Source organism: Melanerpes formicivorus, unplaced genomic scaffold (assembly GCF_026170545.1).
Source record: "Melanerpes formicivorus ecotype bairdi unplaced genomic scaffold, bMelFor1.0.p_v2 SCAF_10, whole genome shotgun sequence".
Lineage (NCBI taxonomy): Eukaryota > Metazoa > Chordata > Aves > Piciformes > Picidae > Melanerpes > Melanerpes formicivorus.
The window spans coordinates 6996582-7012257 of record NW_027142362.1 but is presented as its reverse complement, the minus strand read 5'-3'; the positions used below and the strand labels follow the sequence as shown (position 1 = coordinate 7012257).

General features: G+C 44.8%; 1 protein-coding gene across 7 annotated transcripts in view; it reads right to left on the bottom strand.

The window, feature by feature from the left end:
• Positions 1-15099, bottom strand: part of IL16 (interleukin 16) — a 41996-nt gene extending 26897 nt beyond the window's left edge. For 3 of the 7 annotated variants that reach the window (XM_068143457.1, XM_068143456.1, XM_068143461.1), the window contains exons 1-3: positions 14765-15098; positions 6151-6204; positions 2276-2687 (exon numbers count right to left, since the gene is read on the bottom strand). In XM_068143457.1, the coding sequence (XP_067999558.1) occupies positions 2276-2687; positions 6151-6200 (462 nt within the window). In that variant the 5' untranslated portion in view covers positions 6201-6204; positions 14765-15098. Of the gene's footprint in view, positions 1-2275; positions 2688-5109; positions 6206-14764 lie in introns of those variants that run through there. The other 4 variants (XM_068143455.1, XM_068143459.1, XM_068143458.1 and 1 more) reach the window with 4 other exon arrangements.
• Positions 15100-15676: the final 577 nt, after the last annotated feature.

The following is a 15676-nucleotide window of genomic DNA, read 5'->3' as shown; positions in this document are numbered from 1 at the left end:
TGGTGAGAAGCAAGCTATTTAGGAGATCTGACATCTGTGCTCTGACAAGCTGGCTCTCCAGCTCTGTCTGTACCAGACAAAGCACACCTCTGCCTTAGCTCTGGAGAAGAAATTCACAAAGAGCATTAAATCACGCAGGACTTTTAAAGACTCTCCTCTCCTTCCCACATGACAGCAAAACTGTCGTCGTTCAGGTCTGTGGGAGCTGTTAACACCTTCAGAGTCATGCTTAGGGCTGCAGGCACTGGGAAGCAGAAGAATAGTGGAATATCCTCAGCAGCACTGCAGAAGGAATGGAACCAATTTTCTTGAACAAAGACAAGGATCCTTCAGCTCTGAGTCACACATCGTGGATTTCTGGTGTCATTTGGAGATGGGGAGAGTGAGTGTTATGCTGGGGCTGCAAAGATGTTTGTTGTCCTCTTTCTTAAAGAGAGAGCTTAAGCCCTCTAACACATGGTACAGGAAGATTGTTCTCACCAGCTTGTGCCATGTGGGAGATAGATCACTGCTTTCTAAACACAGGGCAAAGCCTCAGCAAGAGTTGTGTCAGGATAAGGTCATTGTAGCTGTCGCTGAATTTCATCCCATTTAGCATTCTGAGAGAAGACTTTTTAAATCACTTACTGATCCATGACTCTGAAAAGTGTGGACAATTTGCAAGGAGCATCTGGAGAGGTTTATATTGCTAGGAGAGCCCTGGAGAGGGAATTTAATGTAGCTATTGCTCACTGTGCCACTAAGCAACCCACATGCTGCTCTAAGGAACTGTTGATGACCGTGTCACCATCCACCCAGGTTCCTCACCCATCCTCTTCAGTGACACTAACAGTGCAGCCTAAGGGTGGATTTCTACCCTTAGCAGTTCTATTTATCTGTGCAGTGGCATTAGTTGTGAGACTTACTCTGTTCCCAGGATCCCTGTTTGAGCTGCTTGCCAGCTATAATAAAAGATGATCTAAACTTAGAGCCTGCAGTCAGATACTGAGTAGTTTCACATGCGGATGGATCACTAAAGTTACTTGAGCCCTGCATATTTGGAGGTATGCAAGCAAGTAGATGGGCAGCTGAGACAAGGAAGAAAGTGCTGCAGCTCTGTTAATAGAGAGGGGGAAGTCCACAGAGGCCAGCTCCTCCTTGACTCACAGCAGGAAGTCAGCAGACTGCCGAAGGACTCCTTCCAAAGGGGAGGAAGCAGTGTGGCTTTGCAGGTGACCAAGGGTATGGGACCTGGGTCAGTGCCACCTATTTATATTTTCTGTCAGAATGTAATCGAAAGTTGCTTTGGTTTTGCCCTCTTGCTGGGATCCTGCCAGCAGCTGGAACACCTCACAGCCAGAATCCTGTCCTGCAGTGCTTGCAGTCCTGGGCTGAATGTTGAGGTCTTTAGCAAGAAATTCAAGGAGTAAGAGACTCTGACTTGCAGTACCACTGTGCCACTGTTTAGACACAGAAGTCTAGTTTTAGCTATTTTTTTGCTGAAGTTGTGGAAAATAAAACAGAATAGAGTAGAAATACTGTAGGTGAGAGGACCAATCCTTTCACAGAAGCCACAACCTGCAGAGGTAAAAGCTGTATAACAGGGGAGGTGCCAGCAGGACACACACTGTGTTGAAAGACATGTCATACTCTCAGTGAGGTCCCTTTGACACGTCACATCAACAGGTAGAGAGAAAGTGACAAATTAGAATGCCATTGAAAGGGAACATCCAAAAGGCGTGGGAAATACATTGCCCAGGATGAAAAATGGTTCAGTTTGTTAGAGGTACCGTAGCTACTTCCTGATTAAAGAGTAAGGGTTTCACAGGAGGCTCTCTAGGAAAAAGTCACATTGCTGGTGGGTTTAGAGCCATCACTCCCTCCCTCCTGAATCAGGGAGAACATCTCCCTGCTGAATCTCCTGTGACTTTTGTAATATTAATATCATTCATACTTGCACAGCTTGTGAGATCTCATGGGATCATACTTTACAAATGCACTTTACTACAGCCACAGTTTGCTGTTATGAGCTGAATATTAAACTGCAGGTAGAAGACACCAGCTGTGCTCTGAATCCACCCAGAGCAGCCTGGCACTCCCTGAGTGCAGCACAACATCAGCAGCAGAGTACAACAGCACGGCAGGGAAGCTAATACATTTCCATGCTGCTCACACAGGGCAAGAACACTGCAGGCTTGCAGGCTCTGAAAAGCCAAGCAGAATGCTGTGCTCCTGAGGCATATCTAGGAACTGTTGCAGAGGGGAAGGTCACAGCACACCGCACTCAGCTGCCTACCTTGGTGAGTAACTTTCTCCTCATGTTGTTGCAGTTCTTGTTTGCCGCCGCTTTGGGCTGGACCATGCTGGTGATCACACGTGGAGGATCGGGTGGGCTCTCTTCTGCCTCTGATGTGTATGGCAGTGGTGTTCTAGCACAGCAGTCAAAGTCCCCTTGGCCCCAGCTGGTAGAGATCTCCAAGGGGTCAGGGTACTTCTCGTCAGGACTCGAGCCGTCATCGCTGGTTTTGGTGTTGCACAGGATGAGTGATCTCGAGAGGGAGCGAAACTTTCTTGACTTCCTGTTCCCAGCACTGCTCTTTCCATCCATCTTCAGAGAGCTGCTGGTGCTGCCCTTTTTCCTGTCGTTCTCCCATTTGTGTGGCATCATACTTTCAACAACTTTCTCTGCTTCTCTGGTGCTAAATAGCCTCCAGGAAAGGAAATATAAAAAGTAAGTTGTAATATACCCCACTTTCTCCCACTTAATAACCTACACTACTGAAAAGCCCTAATGAATAAATCAAATCAACAGAGCCTCTCAGTCTGCTCACAGCCACGTGATATCTCATGACTTGCTAATTCTGTTTCTGTGCAGTGCTCTACCAAATTCTCCTTCACCTTTTCATTCTCTTCCCATGCTCCCCAAGCACAATGGAGTGCTTTTAATAAATGTTTTTGATGCTTGCATTGTTCTGCTTCCTCTAGGCTCCTGCTGAATCTGCATGTTGAAATCCCATATTGAGAGGGAAGATACTTTCAAAGCATTATCCTGTCCTCCTAACACTATTTGGAAAGAGGAAGCTCCTTCTGAAGTTTGATTCATGAAACCACTATAATTCCAAGAAGATTAATCCGATTGTGGAGGTTAAGTTCTCTGTCTGGCACATCTGATTTGTAAGATGCTTAGCAAAAGTAGAACTCAGCCATAAGAGAGTGAGGAATGTTAGGCTGCTATAAAAACCTCTGCCTTTGCACTCCAGAACCCACTTAAGGCCATGCATTTAACAGCAACAGAGAGATCCAGTGAAGCACTTAAGATGTGAATATCTGATTAGGGATTGAACTCTATACAGGCGTACAGCTCCAATACATCCATCAATAAGTGTCCCATTACAGAAATGGCTTGTTTCAGCCTGTGATTCAGCGTAAGAACTCAAGAGAAAATGGAGAAAATGCTATAAAAGCAAAGTGTGACAACGTTGGAGCTCTTGTAAAATGAGTAAAGTAGTGAGCATGTTGGGATAATAAAGGACAGCTTTGTCAAACAGTTTCCTTTGCCACTCAGAAAAGGCTTTCCAGAAATATTTTGGTAGGTGTGTGCCAGTGCTGAAAATCTCAGCAAGAGGAAGTCTAAATTAATTACTTTGACTCCTCATTTCATTCCTGTGATCACATTCATGACACAAACTTCTGTGTTCTCTTCACGGTACCTAGCTGGTAGTGCGTGTTGAAACTAAAGGCTGTGCAGGAATCAAAGAGGCTGTCGGTGTTGTACGTGGAATTGAAAATCAATGTAACTTTAAAGGCACTTCTCAGGGATGCCATTGAGAGAAAATCTTTGTACATTGTGCTCTGAGCTGAGTAGCTGAGTTTGGTTTGGGGTCTTTTGCACCTCTGAAGAATTAGCCAGGTATGTTTGCACTTTCCACCCAGAGTAAGACATGAGCTCTTATTTCTCTAGGGTTGATCTTTCCTCCTGCACTGTGCAGAGAATCTAATTTTCAGAGCCTCCATGAGGTAATTAATTTGGATGTACAGAGATGAAAAGTGCTATTAATTATGCTAGAACAATAATTTTGGTAACTGAAGTAGCTGCTGATGCTGTAATTCATCATCACAAGTTGCAATCTGTTGTGTGTTTTTGTTGATTAGTTGAAGGCTGACTGATGCTTAACCCTACTGAAATGTAAAGACCTTCAGTGTTTGAAGACTTTGGTTGTTCCTTCCTTTCTTTTAAAAAATGCACTTTGAAATGGCTTGGTAAGCCTAAAGCTTTGCCCTACCATAGTGTGTATATACTTAATTGAAACCTTTGAGTTGGAAAATCACAGTGTATTAGAGAATTAATCTTGTGAAGCTTGCTGTTGCTTTCCCTGTATGCCTGAAGGTCAGCAAAAATGCCATCTAGCCCACTAGACCTGACTGTAGAGCTGAAAAAGCAACAGGATGGGCAGGATGAGGAGAAGGACCTCCCCTCAGCACCTGGGTAAGAAGCAACAGAGCTATGTGCTGAAGGTATGTGCAATGTGCATCACTTGAAAGTCTGCAAGAGAGACTGGTGCTCCTTTGGTGACACTGGCAACTGCTGTTGGACACCAGCACTAAGAAGGTTAGAAACAAGCCTGAACTGCACATTTAGACTCCTGTCTGCGGTGAGGCAATTAGAAGAAACGGCACTTTTCATTCAGGGATTTCAATACTATACAAACATTACCTGACCTCTTACTTCCACATGGATGAGCAGAGGACTTGATAGCTTAATGGTAGAATACAGCTCTCTGGAGACTGTGATGCTTAGTATGAAGGCTGGAAAGATTCAGAAGCCTTTTCTTGCTCTGCTTGAAGCTGCTGAGCTTAAGGGAGCACTGCCTTCAGTGCTAAGTGCTCCAAAAGGTCCCTCTCTGTGCCAAGTACCTGGGATGCAGTGAACAGCTAAGCACCTCTTGAAACACTGAAGGAAACGGCACTCTGAGAGTGTTCTGCTATCACACCCCCTGCCATGCTTCTGAGGGATTTTACCTTACCCCAGAGAACATCTCTTCTGCCCTGCTGCCACAGCCATCTTCTCCTCCCCCACCCCCACCAGGGCTCCATCCATTCAAAGACCAAGTTTAACCCTAAGTGACTTACCTAAGGTCTCAAAGCAAGCCAGTGGCTGAGGAGAAAATAAACCCAGCAGACCTGAAGACTTCCAGTTAAATGCTTGTTCTTGCTCTAAATATTAGACCACAGCCCAAGCCTTAACTAAGGCAACATCCTTTCCAGAGCTGGTGATTCAGGGTTGCATAAGTGACAGAAACACAGGAGATACCAAACCCAGAGTCTATAAGATTTCCAGTTAAGATATCCAGAAATGTTACTTTACACAGCAAACAGCATTGCAAGAGCCAAGCTTTAGGATTCTTCTCCATCTTCCACCAAATTTAACTCAAGGTATTGGTAGCATGGACGGTTACTTCAAAGACAATTCTCCAAAGGATTCATCCTCTCCTCCAGTGCTCTCAGTGCTTGTCATTTTCTCTTGCCATTCTTATACCTTCAGCACGGCCGATGGAAGCTGTCTGTGGTTTCTAATGCAAACCAAATGTTCTTTCTCTCTCTCTCTCTCTCTTTTCTTTTTTCTTTTTCTTTTTTTTTTTTTTTTTCCCCCTCTCCAAGCTTTATTTTTCCAGCTTGAAGTCTAAAAAGCTCTCACTCACTCTGTCTTCTGCAAACAAAATAGCTGATTTGAGCCGTGCCCGTTTGGTTCACGTTTTCGCTTGGACATTAAACTGAGCATTTACAGGATGCAAATAATTTGGTGTAGCTCCCAGACTGGGATGCAAAAGTGCTGCTGTTACCCAGACAGTAGGAAAAGAGAGAACTTTTCTTTGCTAGCAAGGACAAGATGAGTTTTACATTACCAAGTGCTAACAGCGTGATATCTTGCATCCTATTTTTAATCTAGATCTTGTGATCTTTGTCAGATTCATTACTGAGTAGCACTGTTAGCACTGAACTCTTGCAGATGTCTAGGATTTCCAGGCAGCAGGAAAAGAGCTTCAGATTTGGAAGCTTCCTAATAACGAATGAGAAACTCTTTGAGAGTTGAATTTACCATATTTAAAAAAATGAATAAATAAAACCCCCATCTGATTGTAAAAAAATAACAATTGAAAAGGAAGAACTTACAAGAGCGAGGCAGGCAAACCTGAGTGCTGCAGGAGGCTGCTGCTCTTCATAGGCCTGGCAAAAAAAAGACAGAGGGAATAATTGGAAACACGCTCAGCTGGCGCCACGTGACGCAGTCCTGCTCGCAGCTTGGAACCCAGCTATTGTTTCCTCATGGAAGAGAATGTCAGCAAGGAGAGACAAACAAAGCAATGGGATGCAGGGCTGGGGAAGCTCTTCCAGCAGACTCCCAGCTAAGGAGGCAAGGCCATCTAAGGAGCTTGCGTCGTTTGGTTTTTACCCCTTGCTTTCTGGTCCTAGGTCCGATGGGGTTTGGGTATGTTAAACACTTGGGGGAGATGGGAGGCACAGGACAGCCAGAACCTGTGCTAGTCAAGTACAGGATTTCCTGCTCCAGGCTGAGATGGCAAGCATACTTCTGGTAAGTTCAGCAAGTATTTTAAACATTGAGCTAGAAAGATTTTCATCGACCACTTCTGCTCCAGGAGCAGAGCATAAGAGAAGCCACCTCCGAATGCCAAGCCCTTTTGCTGCTCACCAGAGCCCTTCAGCCTAGCAGTTCTGAAATGCTCTCTCCATGTTGGGATAGACTGCAGCTTTGTGATCCAACCTGATCAAGGACTCAGAGAATCCTTGTTGGTTTTGTTGTTTGTTTGTTTTTTTCTCTTAGAACACCTGGGAAATGAGACCCATGCCACGGATTCTCAACTACCTCAGCTACACCCTTCATTTGCTGCCAGGCAGATGGTCCACACCATGTCCTACCACTGGGTGAGTCCCCCATGAGACACTGCTGGAGCTTCACCCACCCTCAGCTGTGGCAGCAGGCAGCCACCTTTCTGCCACATCCCCAAGCACACTTAGCTGGTTTTCATCAGTCACTCAGATCACTGTGTCAGTGCCCACCTGCCAGACCTTGCTTCTGCTCACATTGACAAATAAGTCTTGCTGCAGAATCCTACTTTCTCTCAATGAACGAGTCGTGAGATAAATAGGGAGTTTGTAAACCAAAAAATAGATGTCCCATTGAGGAATTGCCTCTGTTAATGTTAGCTTACTGAAACAGCAAGACCTCTGGGGTGTTCTCACAAACTAGACATCCTTTCCATTTCAGGAGGATGTAAACAGGAACCTGCATTTTACTCTGGGCCTTGTCTGGTCATGTAAATGGTCACCAAGGGAGTGCTCAGACACCTGCTGCCCACTGTGTTCTGTGGCTTGAAGGTCCTGGGTTTTATTGATCTGTCACTAAACTCACAAAAGAAAGAGAGAGAGAGAGAGATGATAAACTGTGAAGACAAGAATCAGCCCCATGGGAATGATGTAGGTACCGGGAGAAAAAGGGAAGATGCTTTGGACACTGCCGAGAGGAGCCCCAAAATGCTCTGCCCCTGATAATGCAGGATGTGACCAATCTCTGTTTTAAATGCTTACAAAACAAAGTGAATTTGACAGTATTTCCCAACAATTAAGTTTTCAGGCTATTAGGCTCCCAAAGGAAATCTGTTGTAAAGAACATGGTTTTAACCTGGATCAGTGGATGAACTAAATATGGAATGTTACCCAGATCTTCAATTCTCATCTTGCAGAAGAACCAGAAACTTTCCTGGAAAGGAGGAGAAATAGGGAGCTAGCTTTCTGTTTTGGGGAAGACAGTGGCCTTGGACATAAAATGGAGGTTTATAGCACTAGAGATGTAAAAATGAACTATCCATGAGGAAGCAAAGCCACCTACTGTTTACCATTGAACCGTCTGGCACTGTAACAGACACATGTTTTTGTTTAGCAATAGAGGAGTCATTCACACACGATCTCAACATCCCCTAAGTTTTGATCCAAACTGATTGAGCTGGAAGCTCAGAAGCATTGGAGAGCTTTTTTTATTTCTTCCCATTGTCACATGCTATTGCATTTCCTGACTGGGGGCTGAATGCTGTAGTCCCTAAGCCACAGGGAGGTTCGTTCATTCAGAGCCTGGACTTCTGCCAGGGCCAGCAGCAGAAACATAAATATCACAAGGAAAGGCTGGTTTGTTCATGTTGTTTCACTCTAACCTTTTGCAGTTTTTTCCATCTTCTCTGTACAGTAATTGTTCAGTGCACAGTGGTGAACAGAAAAGCAGGACTTTAGAGGCCATAAGGAAAAGGAGCAGGAGAAAAACCTCTGCTGCGCCTGCCGTCTTACACTAACTGTATGCTTTGATATTGGATACTGTGGTCAGTCTTCATCCCTTAGCTCAAAGGTAATGTACCAGGAAGAGGGCAATGAACACTGAGCAGAGGTTGGAATTTTGTATCAAAAGATTGCAGTGTGGGCTCTCCCTTGCAGAAAGGGGCTTCATCAATAAAGGGTTATGAGATAGTAGGAACTGTAAGGAAAATCAGTTGGGTTTCTTTACTGCCTTCTCATATGAGAGACAGGAAAAGAAGAATGCAGTAAAGTGCAGAGAGTTCAAAAAAGAAGAATGCAGTAAAGTGCAGAGAGTTCAAACAAATGAAAGGAAATACCTGAAGCACAATGTGTGGAACAGTAAGATATCATGAGCACTTTGAAGTTAGCTCCTTTGCCTTTGATTTCAGTGGGAGAGATATTTCTCCCCAAGTGATGAGAAGATGAAAATCTGTAGTTAAAGGCAATAGCATGCAGAAGAGGCAGCAGCCCTTGCTCCAGAATGCAAGTCAAGAAGACCCACTCACAGGCAGTGACACCTCTGCAGTAGGATGGGGTCCTGGTTACATACGTGGTAACTTCCCTGACACCTGCAGTTGGTGTCTGTTGGAGGTGGGAAAAGGAAATAGAGGAGCCACTGAGTTTATTTATTTAGGAGAGTTGTTCTCCTTTGTTGAAATTCAGGATGTGTCTGGAACCATAGCAGATACAGGAGCTGAGCCCTCTTTTCCTCAAATTATTTTCTGTATCCAAAGGTTTGGATTCTAGAGGACAAATAGGCAGACTACTGAGGACTAAATATTTAGCCTGTTGCTACTGGTGATAACCTTTTCCAAAAAGGAGAATACAAATTTAAGCAGAACATTATTAGTACTGGGCAAAGCAAATCTAAGTGATGATGGAACTTAGCCCCAGTCCTGATCCCCACCCAGCTCCAAATACTGCCTGTGTTAATAGGGAAGAAAGCCAATAATTTGAAGTGCTCCAGTTTTTGTCCTGTGCTTACGTTGCTCGACAAACCAATGAATTAATTTTACCTATAGCAGTCACCGTTTTCACATGTTGCCATATTCCAGACAACAGTTGTGTTGCACAGGACAATCCAGCCCCATGCTAAGCCAGGATTGGATTAGTCACTTCTGTCTTGGGTTTCACAACTCTCTCTCTGCCCTGCCCTGCCATCCATCCAAACATAGCAACATGGCATGGTGAGTCACCCTATAAACACAGCCACATCAGCAGCCTCCTGCAGCAGTGGCTGGCAGCAGCAGGGTTGCCTTTAAGAAAAGAATCAAGGTAGCTTGCATTCAGGAAGAGTTTCTTCCGAGTCCCTTGCTAGGAGTAGGCTGGCCCCTGAGGCTTTGTGTGTTCCAATACTCTTGGAGGGTTTTAGGTTCTGACTGGATAGTCCTGATTCATCAGAAGCTGCAGCTGCCCCATAAAAGATGAGTATGGCACTGTGGCAGAGACATCTCTTCCCTATTTCTTTCATCACTTGCTGCCTAGCTTTTGCTAGGAAGCAATTATTATATTTTCCCCCTTCTTCTACAGATTGAATGAAACTTGTATAACGCAGCTGTAATGTACCCATTTTTGACTCCTACGAAGCCTTTGGTTCCAAGAGTGTCCAGAGGCAATGAGTTTCATATGCTACCTAAAAGTCTACTTCCTTGCAATTGTTTTAAATTCATTGCCTCTAAGATTTGTTCTGATCTCTGTAGAACCCTTTTCTCCTTCATCTCTGTACTGGTCATCCTCAATCGTCTCCACACTTTTGGCTTTTCTTCTTCTGCCCCTCCCTTCTCAGCTCCATGCTGCTTTCATATGTTTAGAGATCCTCCTTTGCCTTTAGATCCCTTTTCAGACATCCACTTCCTCTGGTGAACTTTATTACCTGGCTATATTGGTATTCAGCTCTGCAGCCTCCTGGTCTATTTTCCAGTGAATTGTCTTCCTGTGAGTTAATAAAGGTTCCTGAATCCTGTCTTCCCAAGTGCTGCATGGTATGCACTTGTGCTCTGCTTGACTGCAAACCTCAGCCTGGTGTCTGTAGTTGTGGCAGTGCCTTGGAGATAAGCTGGAAAATATTGCTTGTATAGTGCCGTGGAAGAGAGTCTAAGACAAAACAAGTGCCTAGCAAATAGTACCTTGAGAACATATTCTGGAGCTCTAGTTAGACTATGTTACTGTGTGCATACTAAGAATAGTTACTGTATGCATACAGTGCTTTGCTGACACAAAAAGCAGCTCACATGTGATTAAAACCCTCCAGCACCAGCAGCGTAAAGGGTATGGAGGATGGTGGTGGTGAGGTACAGCAGCAGCACCCTTCTGGCACTGCTGTGACCTCTGTTTGTTATTTTAGTACTGCTATAGGGACTTTATTTGTTATTTGTTTGCTATTTCAGTACTGGGTATAAGGACTGTGTGAGAGATCTTGTCGAGCTCACGAAAGGCCACAGGGCATTTGTGTCAGCTGTGGAGTTACTAAGTGTCTACTACTAAAGAAAACGTCCATCAGGTTGTTTTTCGGAGCCACTGACCAATACACAGTTTATCATTTGCTGCAGCACCACAGTGCAACCATTATGTGAGCTTCCCTAGATGGTCTCATTCTGATTTAAAACAAATATTTTGAAAAGTTATGACTTTACCTCTTCTTTCCCATTTCCAGTCACATAATGCTCCTTTTTCATCAGACTTTGCATTCCTTTTGATTTATATCCCCCTGAACTGCAGGCTGACATAAGGGGCCCTTTAGATTGAATGAAAGGAGAATTATCAGTTGCCAGAATGATGATTTATCAGGAAAAGAAGCAAAGGGCAAAAGAGAAAACTTACTCTACATACAAAAATCATATGAAAATGGTCTCTGTATTTTTCAGTATAAAAGGGGCTTTTAGCCCTGTCTGCCTCTACTCTTTATTGTGTATCTACTGGATTCTGCCATATCTATTGTTGGTCTCTCCTTCCAGGCAACCAGCACCAGAACAAGAGGACATGGTCTCCAGCTGCACCAAGGGAGGCTTAGACTTGAGGTAAGGAGAAAGTTCTTCACAGAGAGAGTCGTTGGCCATTGGGATGTGCTGCCCAGGGAGGTGGTGAAGTCACCATCCCTGGAGGTGTTCAAGAGGGGATTGGATGTGGCACTTGGTGCCATGGTCTAGTAGGCATGAGGTGTTGGGTGACAGGTTGGACTTGATGATCTTTGAGGCCTTTTCCAACCTTATTGATTCTATGATCTCTCCTTTGCTCCTTGAACAGCCAGACAGGAGCCAATGACCTCAGTGAAAAGGTGACTAGATTTGGTGCCTCTGAGTGCTACAGGCAGAACTTGCTCCATGTTTTACATTTTGCTGGAGCCATCACTTTGTACAGCAGCCTGATCTCAGTCTCAGTGGAGTCATGGGATTGTCTTTTAGCACTTCAGAGATAGTGGTGGTGCTCCTGTCTTTGTTGCTTTGGTTTGGGTGGGTTTGGGATTTTTGAGGTGGTGTGTCATGGAGCTCTTTCTGTGAGTTTTATTTTGGTTTGTCTGGGGTTTGGGGTTTTTTTTCTAATTAGCATTGTCAGTGGTTGATGAGGAATTATGCAAACTCTTCTCTTGGATGTCTGTGTCTGGATGAGATGTCTTTACCACAACGATAAGTGCAGTTGTCATTTCAACTGCAAGGCTTTAGCAGAAGCTCCTTCTGAGAATTTGTCGTTCCTGTTGCCGGGCAGAGGCAAAGCTACTTAATACAAGCTGCTGCTTAACTCTGCACTGAGCAAGGCTTGAGGACCCTTCACATTTTTGCTGCTTTATTTGATCTTTAAGGCTGTGGCAATCAGAATGAAACTGAGGAGATGGTTTTGTATGGTGCTGAAGATAACAGTATAAAGCTCTCTTGCTCTGAAGTTACAGTACTGTGGCTTCTAATGCTAATGCAATGCACACAGTGTCTGTAACTCACTGGCACTGTCAACAGCCAGGGGAGACTAGATTATTTCACAGCTTCTTGATTGAAGCAGTGTGATCTGGCACAGAAAATAGCTGTCTGATGAGACAAATCCAATGCTCCTGGTGCTTCAAGAGATCTGGTGATACCCTGCTCATAAGTGTGCTAGTTGGTGCTGGAGTCAGCTGCAGCATCCTAAACAGCCCAGGCTCTAGTGTCATAGAATTGTTAGGGTTGGAAGGGACCCCAAGGATCATCTAGTCCCAAACCCCATGCCATGGGCAGGGATTCCTCGCACTAGATCAGGTTGCTCAGAGCCACATCCAGCCTGGCCTTAAAAACCTGCAGGGATGAGGCTTCCACCACCTCCCTGGACAACCTGTGCCAGTATCTCACCACCCTCACGGGGAAGAACTTCTTCCTAACATCCAATCTGAATCTACCCATTTTTAGTTTTGTTCCATTCTCCCTAGTCCTATCATTACTTGAAACCTTAGAAAGTCCCTCCCCAGCTTTCTTGTGGGCCCCCTTCAGATACTGGAAGGCCCCACTTAGATCTCCTCAGAGCCTTCTCTTCTGCAGACTGGACAGCCCCAACTCCCTCAGACTGTCCTTCTAGGAGAGGTGCTCCAGCCCTCTAATCAAGGGCTGGGGCATGTCTTTGGGACATGACTTTTCATGGGTTGAAATCAGCCTACACCTAGAGAAGTATCTAATGTTAAATAGCTTGGAGCTAGTGCCTGAGAGATCTCAGCTGAGGATTTCTGATCTTGGGGTTTGGTTTTCCTACTGAATCACAGGTTTCAAGCCCAGAAGTTGCTCTAATTAGCTTGTCAAAGTGAAAGATTTAACTTGTAATCGTTCTGATAGGATAACTTTTCCCCCAGCTGAAGGATAGCTTTTAAAATAAGCACTAAACTTGACTGTAAAGACATTGTTCCACCAACCCTGAAACTTTGCCCTGCCCTCAGAGGTTGTTTGGAGAATGAAACAATTAACACCTACTCTCAGAACTTAGTAAGAATTGGCTGCTGTCAAGTAAGGATGTCCTGCACCAACTCGTCTTGCAGTATGTAGCATCTGTAACACGTGAAGTTCATTCTGTATCATAAAGCATGCAAGTTCTGTGTCCCACTGTAACACAGACAGCAGAGGTATTATCCTACATCAGCACTGGGGAAACAAAAGCAGCAGATCACATCCCCGGTGTTCTTCAGCAGTGAAGAGCTGTGAGAGTGTTGGGGGTGCTGTCAGCTGTCGGGTCAGCCACTCAGCACGAACCAAAGCAATCTGACTGCCTCACAGCTCGATGCCACCCTTTCACAGGCACAGGTGGTTCAGTGGAGGAAGAGGGACTGCTGGTCCCCATCTCCACCCTGACAGCAAGCCCCCTGCAGAGGGGCAGCAAAGGGGTGCTCCAGCAGCCTCTGCACTGTGTTCCCCAAGGGGCTGCTGGCGGGAGGCGAGTCCTCAGCCCCCCAGCACCTGAGGATACAGCACAGACAAGGGCTCAGCTATGCAGGGGTGCTGTGCCAGCCTGCAGGGCTTTTCTGCGGGCTCACACTGCGTGACTCAGGTACTAACGAGGCTCGTAAGAAGGGTTGCTGTTAAGTGAATGCTGCACTAATAATACTGGCAAGGATTCAGGTCTACAGATGTTATTTATAGGAGATGACTGAACAAATATGGATCCCCTTTGAGGCTGAGGCTGGAGCAATTGACAGACTTCCTGTATAAGCTAATTCACACTGAGAGTCAAGTAAAGAGTGCCTTTGGATGGCTTGCTTGGATCTGTGCTCTGTATTAGGTAATCATATTAATGTTTAATTTTCAAATAGTTTGGAAATGTGTCTGTGTTTTCAGAGGATTAGGCACTACCCCTGTCCACTTCTCATGGAGAAATGCATTTTCCTGCATGGCTTCTTTAAAGAACAACAAAATATTTGAAGACTATAGTAAGCAGTTACACAGCAGAGCTGGAATGAGTAGAAAGGTTAAAAACAATTAGTTTCTCTTGCTTATGAAGATTAATTGCCAGTGCAAGAGAGTTTGTTGGTTTAAAATCATTTTGAGTAATGAAGCATTTTATTAATGACTTTATTTCTCCTTTGCTTCTGGTAATATTGCAGTTTAGAGAGGCCTTCACAACTGAAGAAAGCTGTGAACTCACAAAAGTCTCTGGTCCACTCTGATGGCTTTTATGGGTGTCAGAAGAAAGAGGAGAAATATTACAGAGCAAACTAAAAGTCTCCTAAACTAAGGTACTTCCATGTAGAACATCTATTTTAAGTCATAAGGCAGATTACTGAACATCCTTTCAATGCCTCATATCATCTAAAAGCAAACAGCTCTGGCAGTGAAAAGGAGAACAAAAACTTCTAGCTCACCTTTTATCTGCTTGCTCCTCTGTTTCAAGCTCTCAAAGCAGTCAGAAATGACACATAGTGACAGGCAGAAAGAGCTCACTGTGTGACGCCTGAATAATTTGCTGCACAAACATCACTTACCATTGCCAAGAATCTTCTGGTCTGAGCCCACTCTTGCCATGCCTTCTTGGGTCTGAAACACGCAGCAGGGTCAGCTCCCAGGGCGTTCAGCCCGCGACAAAATCTCCCAATCCAGCGCAACTCCACAGTGTTTGGGTGTTTGACTGCAAGCGCTGAGCATTCAAAGTGCCTGCTCAGTGTAACAACTTTTCCTCTGCAGAAAATGCCTTGTGATTTGCCAGCAGATCTTTAATGCCTCAGATTGGGTATTTCCAGCTGCCGCCCTCCTCGCTAGGCAGATGTGTATAACAGAGATGTTATTACACTGAATCAACCCCTCAGGTCCTAACCCTTTTCCTGCGCCACAAACAGCAATGGAAAACCTCAGGCTTCCCTTCTGGACTTTTCACTGACTTGTGCCTGTTGTGAAAAAGCAAAACACAACTAGTCCAAGGGCTAATACATGGAGAAGGTGTTAAAACGCTTTAGATCATCTCGGTGCTCCTCGCTGCTGCAGCTCATTGGTTAACTGGCTGGGTCTGTGTTTATGTAGTTGCATGGTACAAATACAACACCTAAACTTCTCGCCCCAAGTTGAAATGATTCATTTATTACTTTTTACCCACACCACCCCCACATAAAGGAAAGAAGAAAAAAAAAACCACCACCAGGAGAAGAAAGAAAACACACAGCGCTCGTTTAACCCAAGTGAGTGAAAACGCCTTTCATAAGGGCTGCCAGGGCTCTGGGAGGTTTTTCTTTGGTGAATAAAGTCTGTGTAGTGGAGGGAAGAGTTTTGTCTGAGGATGGCAGAAGCCAGGCTCAAGCAAGCAGACACAAACTAGGAGTCTTCTGCTGTGTGAAAATGAGATAACAGCAAAGGAGAAGCAAATGCTACTCCTATCAAATCACTTGGGAGGTATTCATCATTTT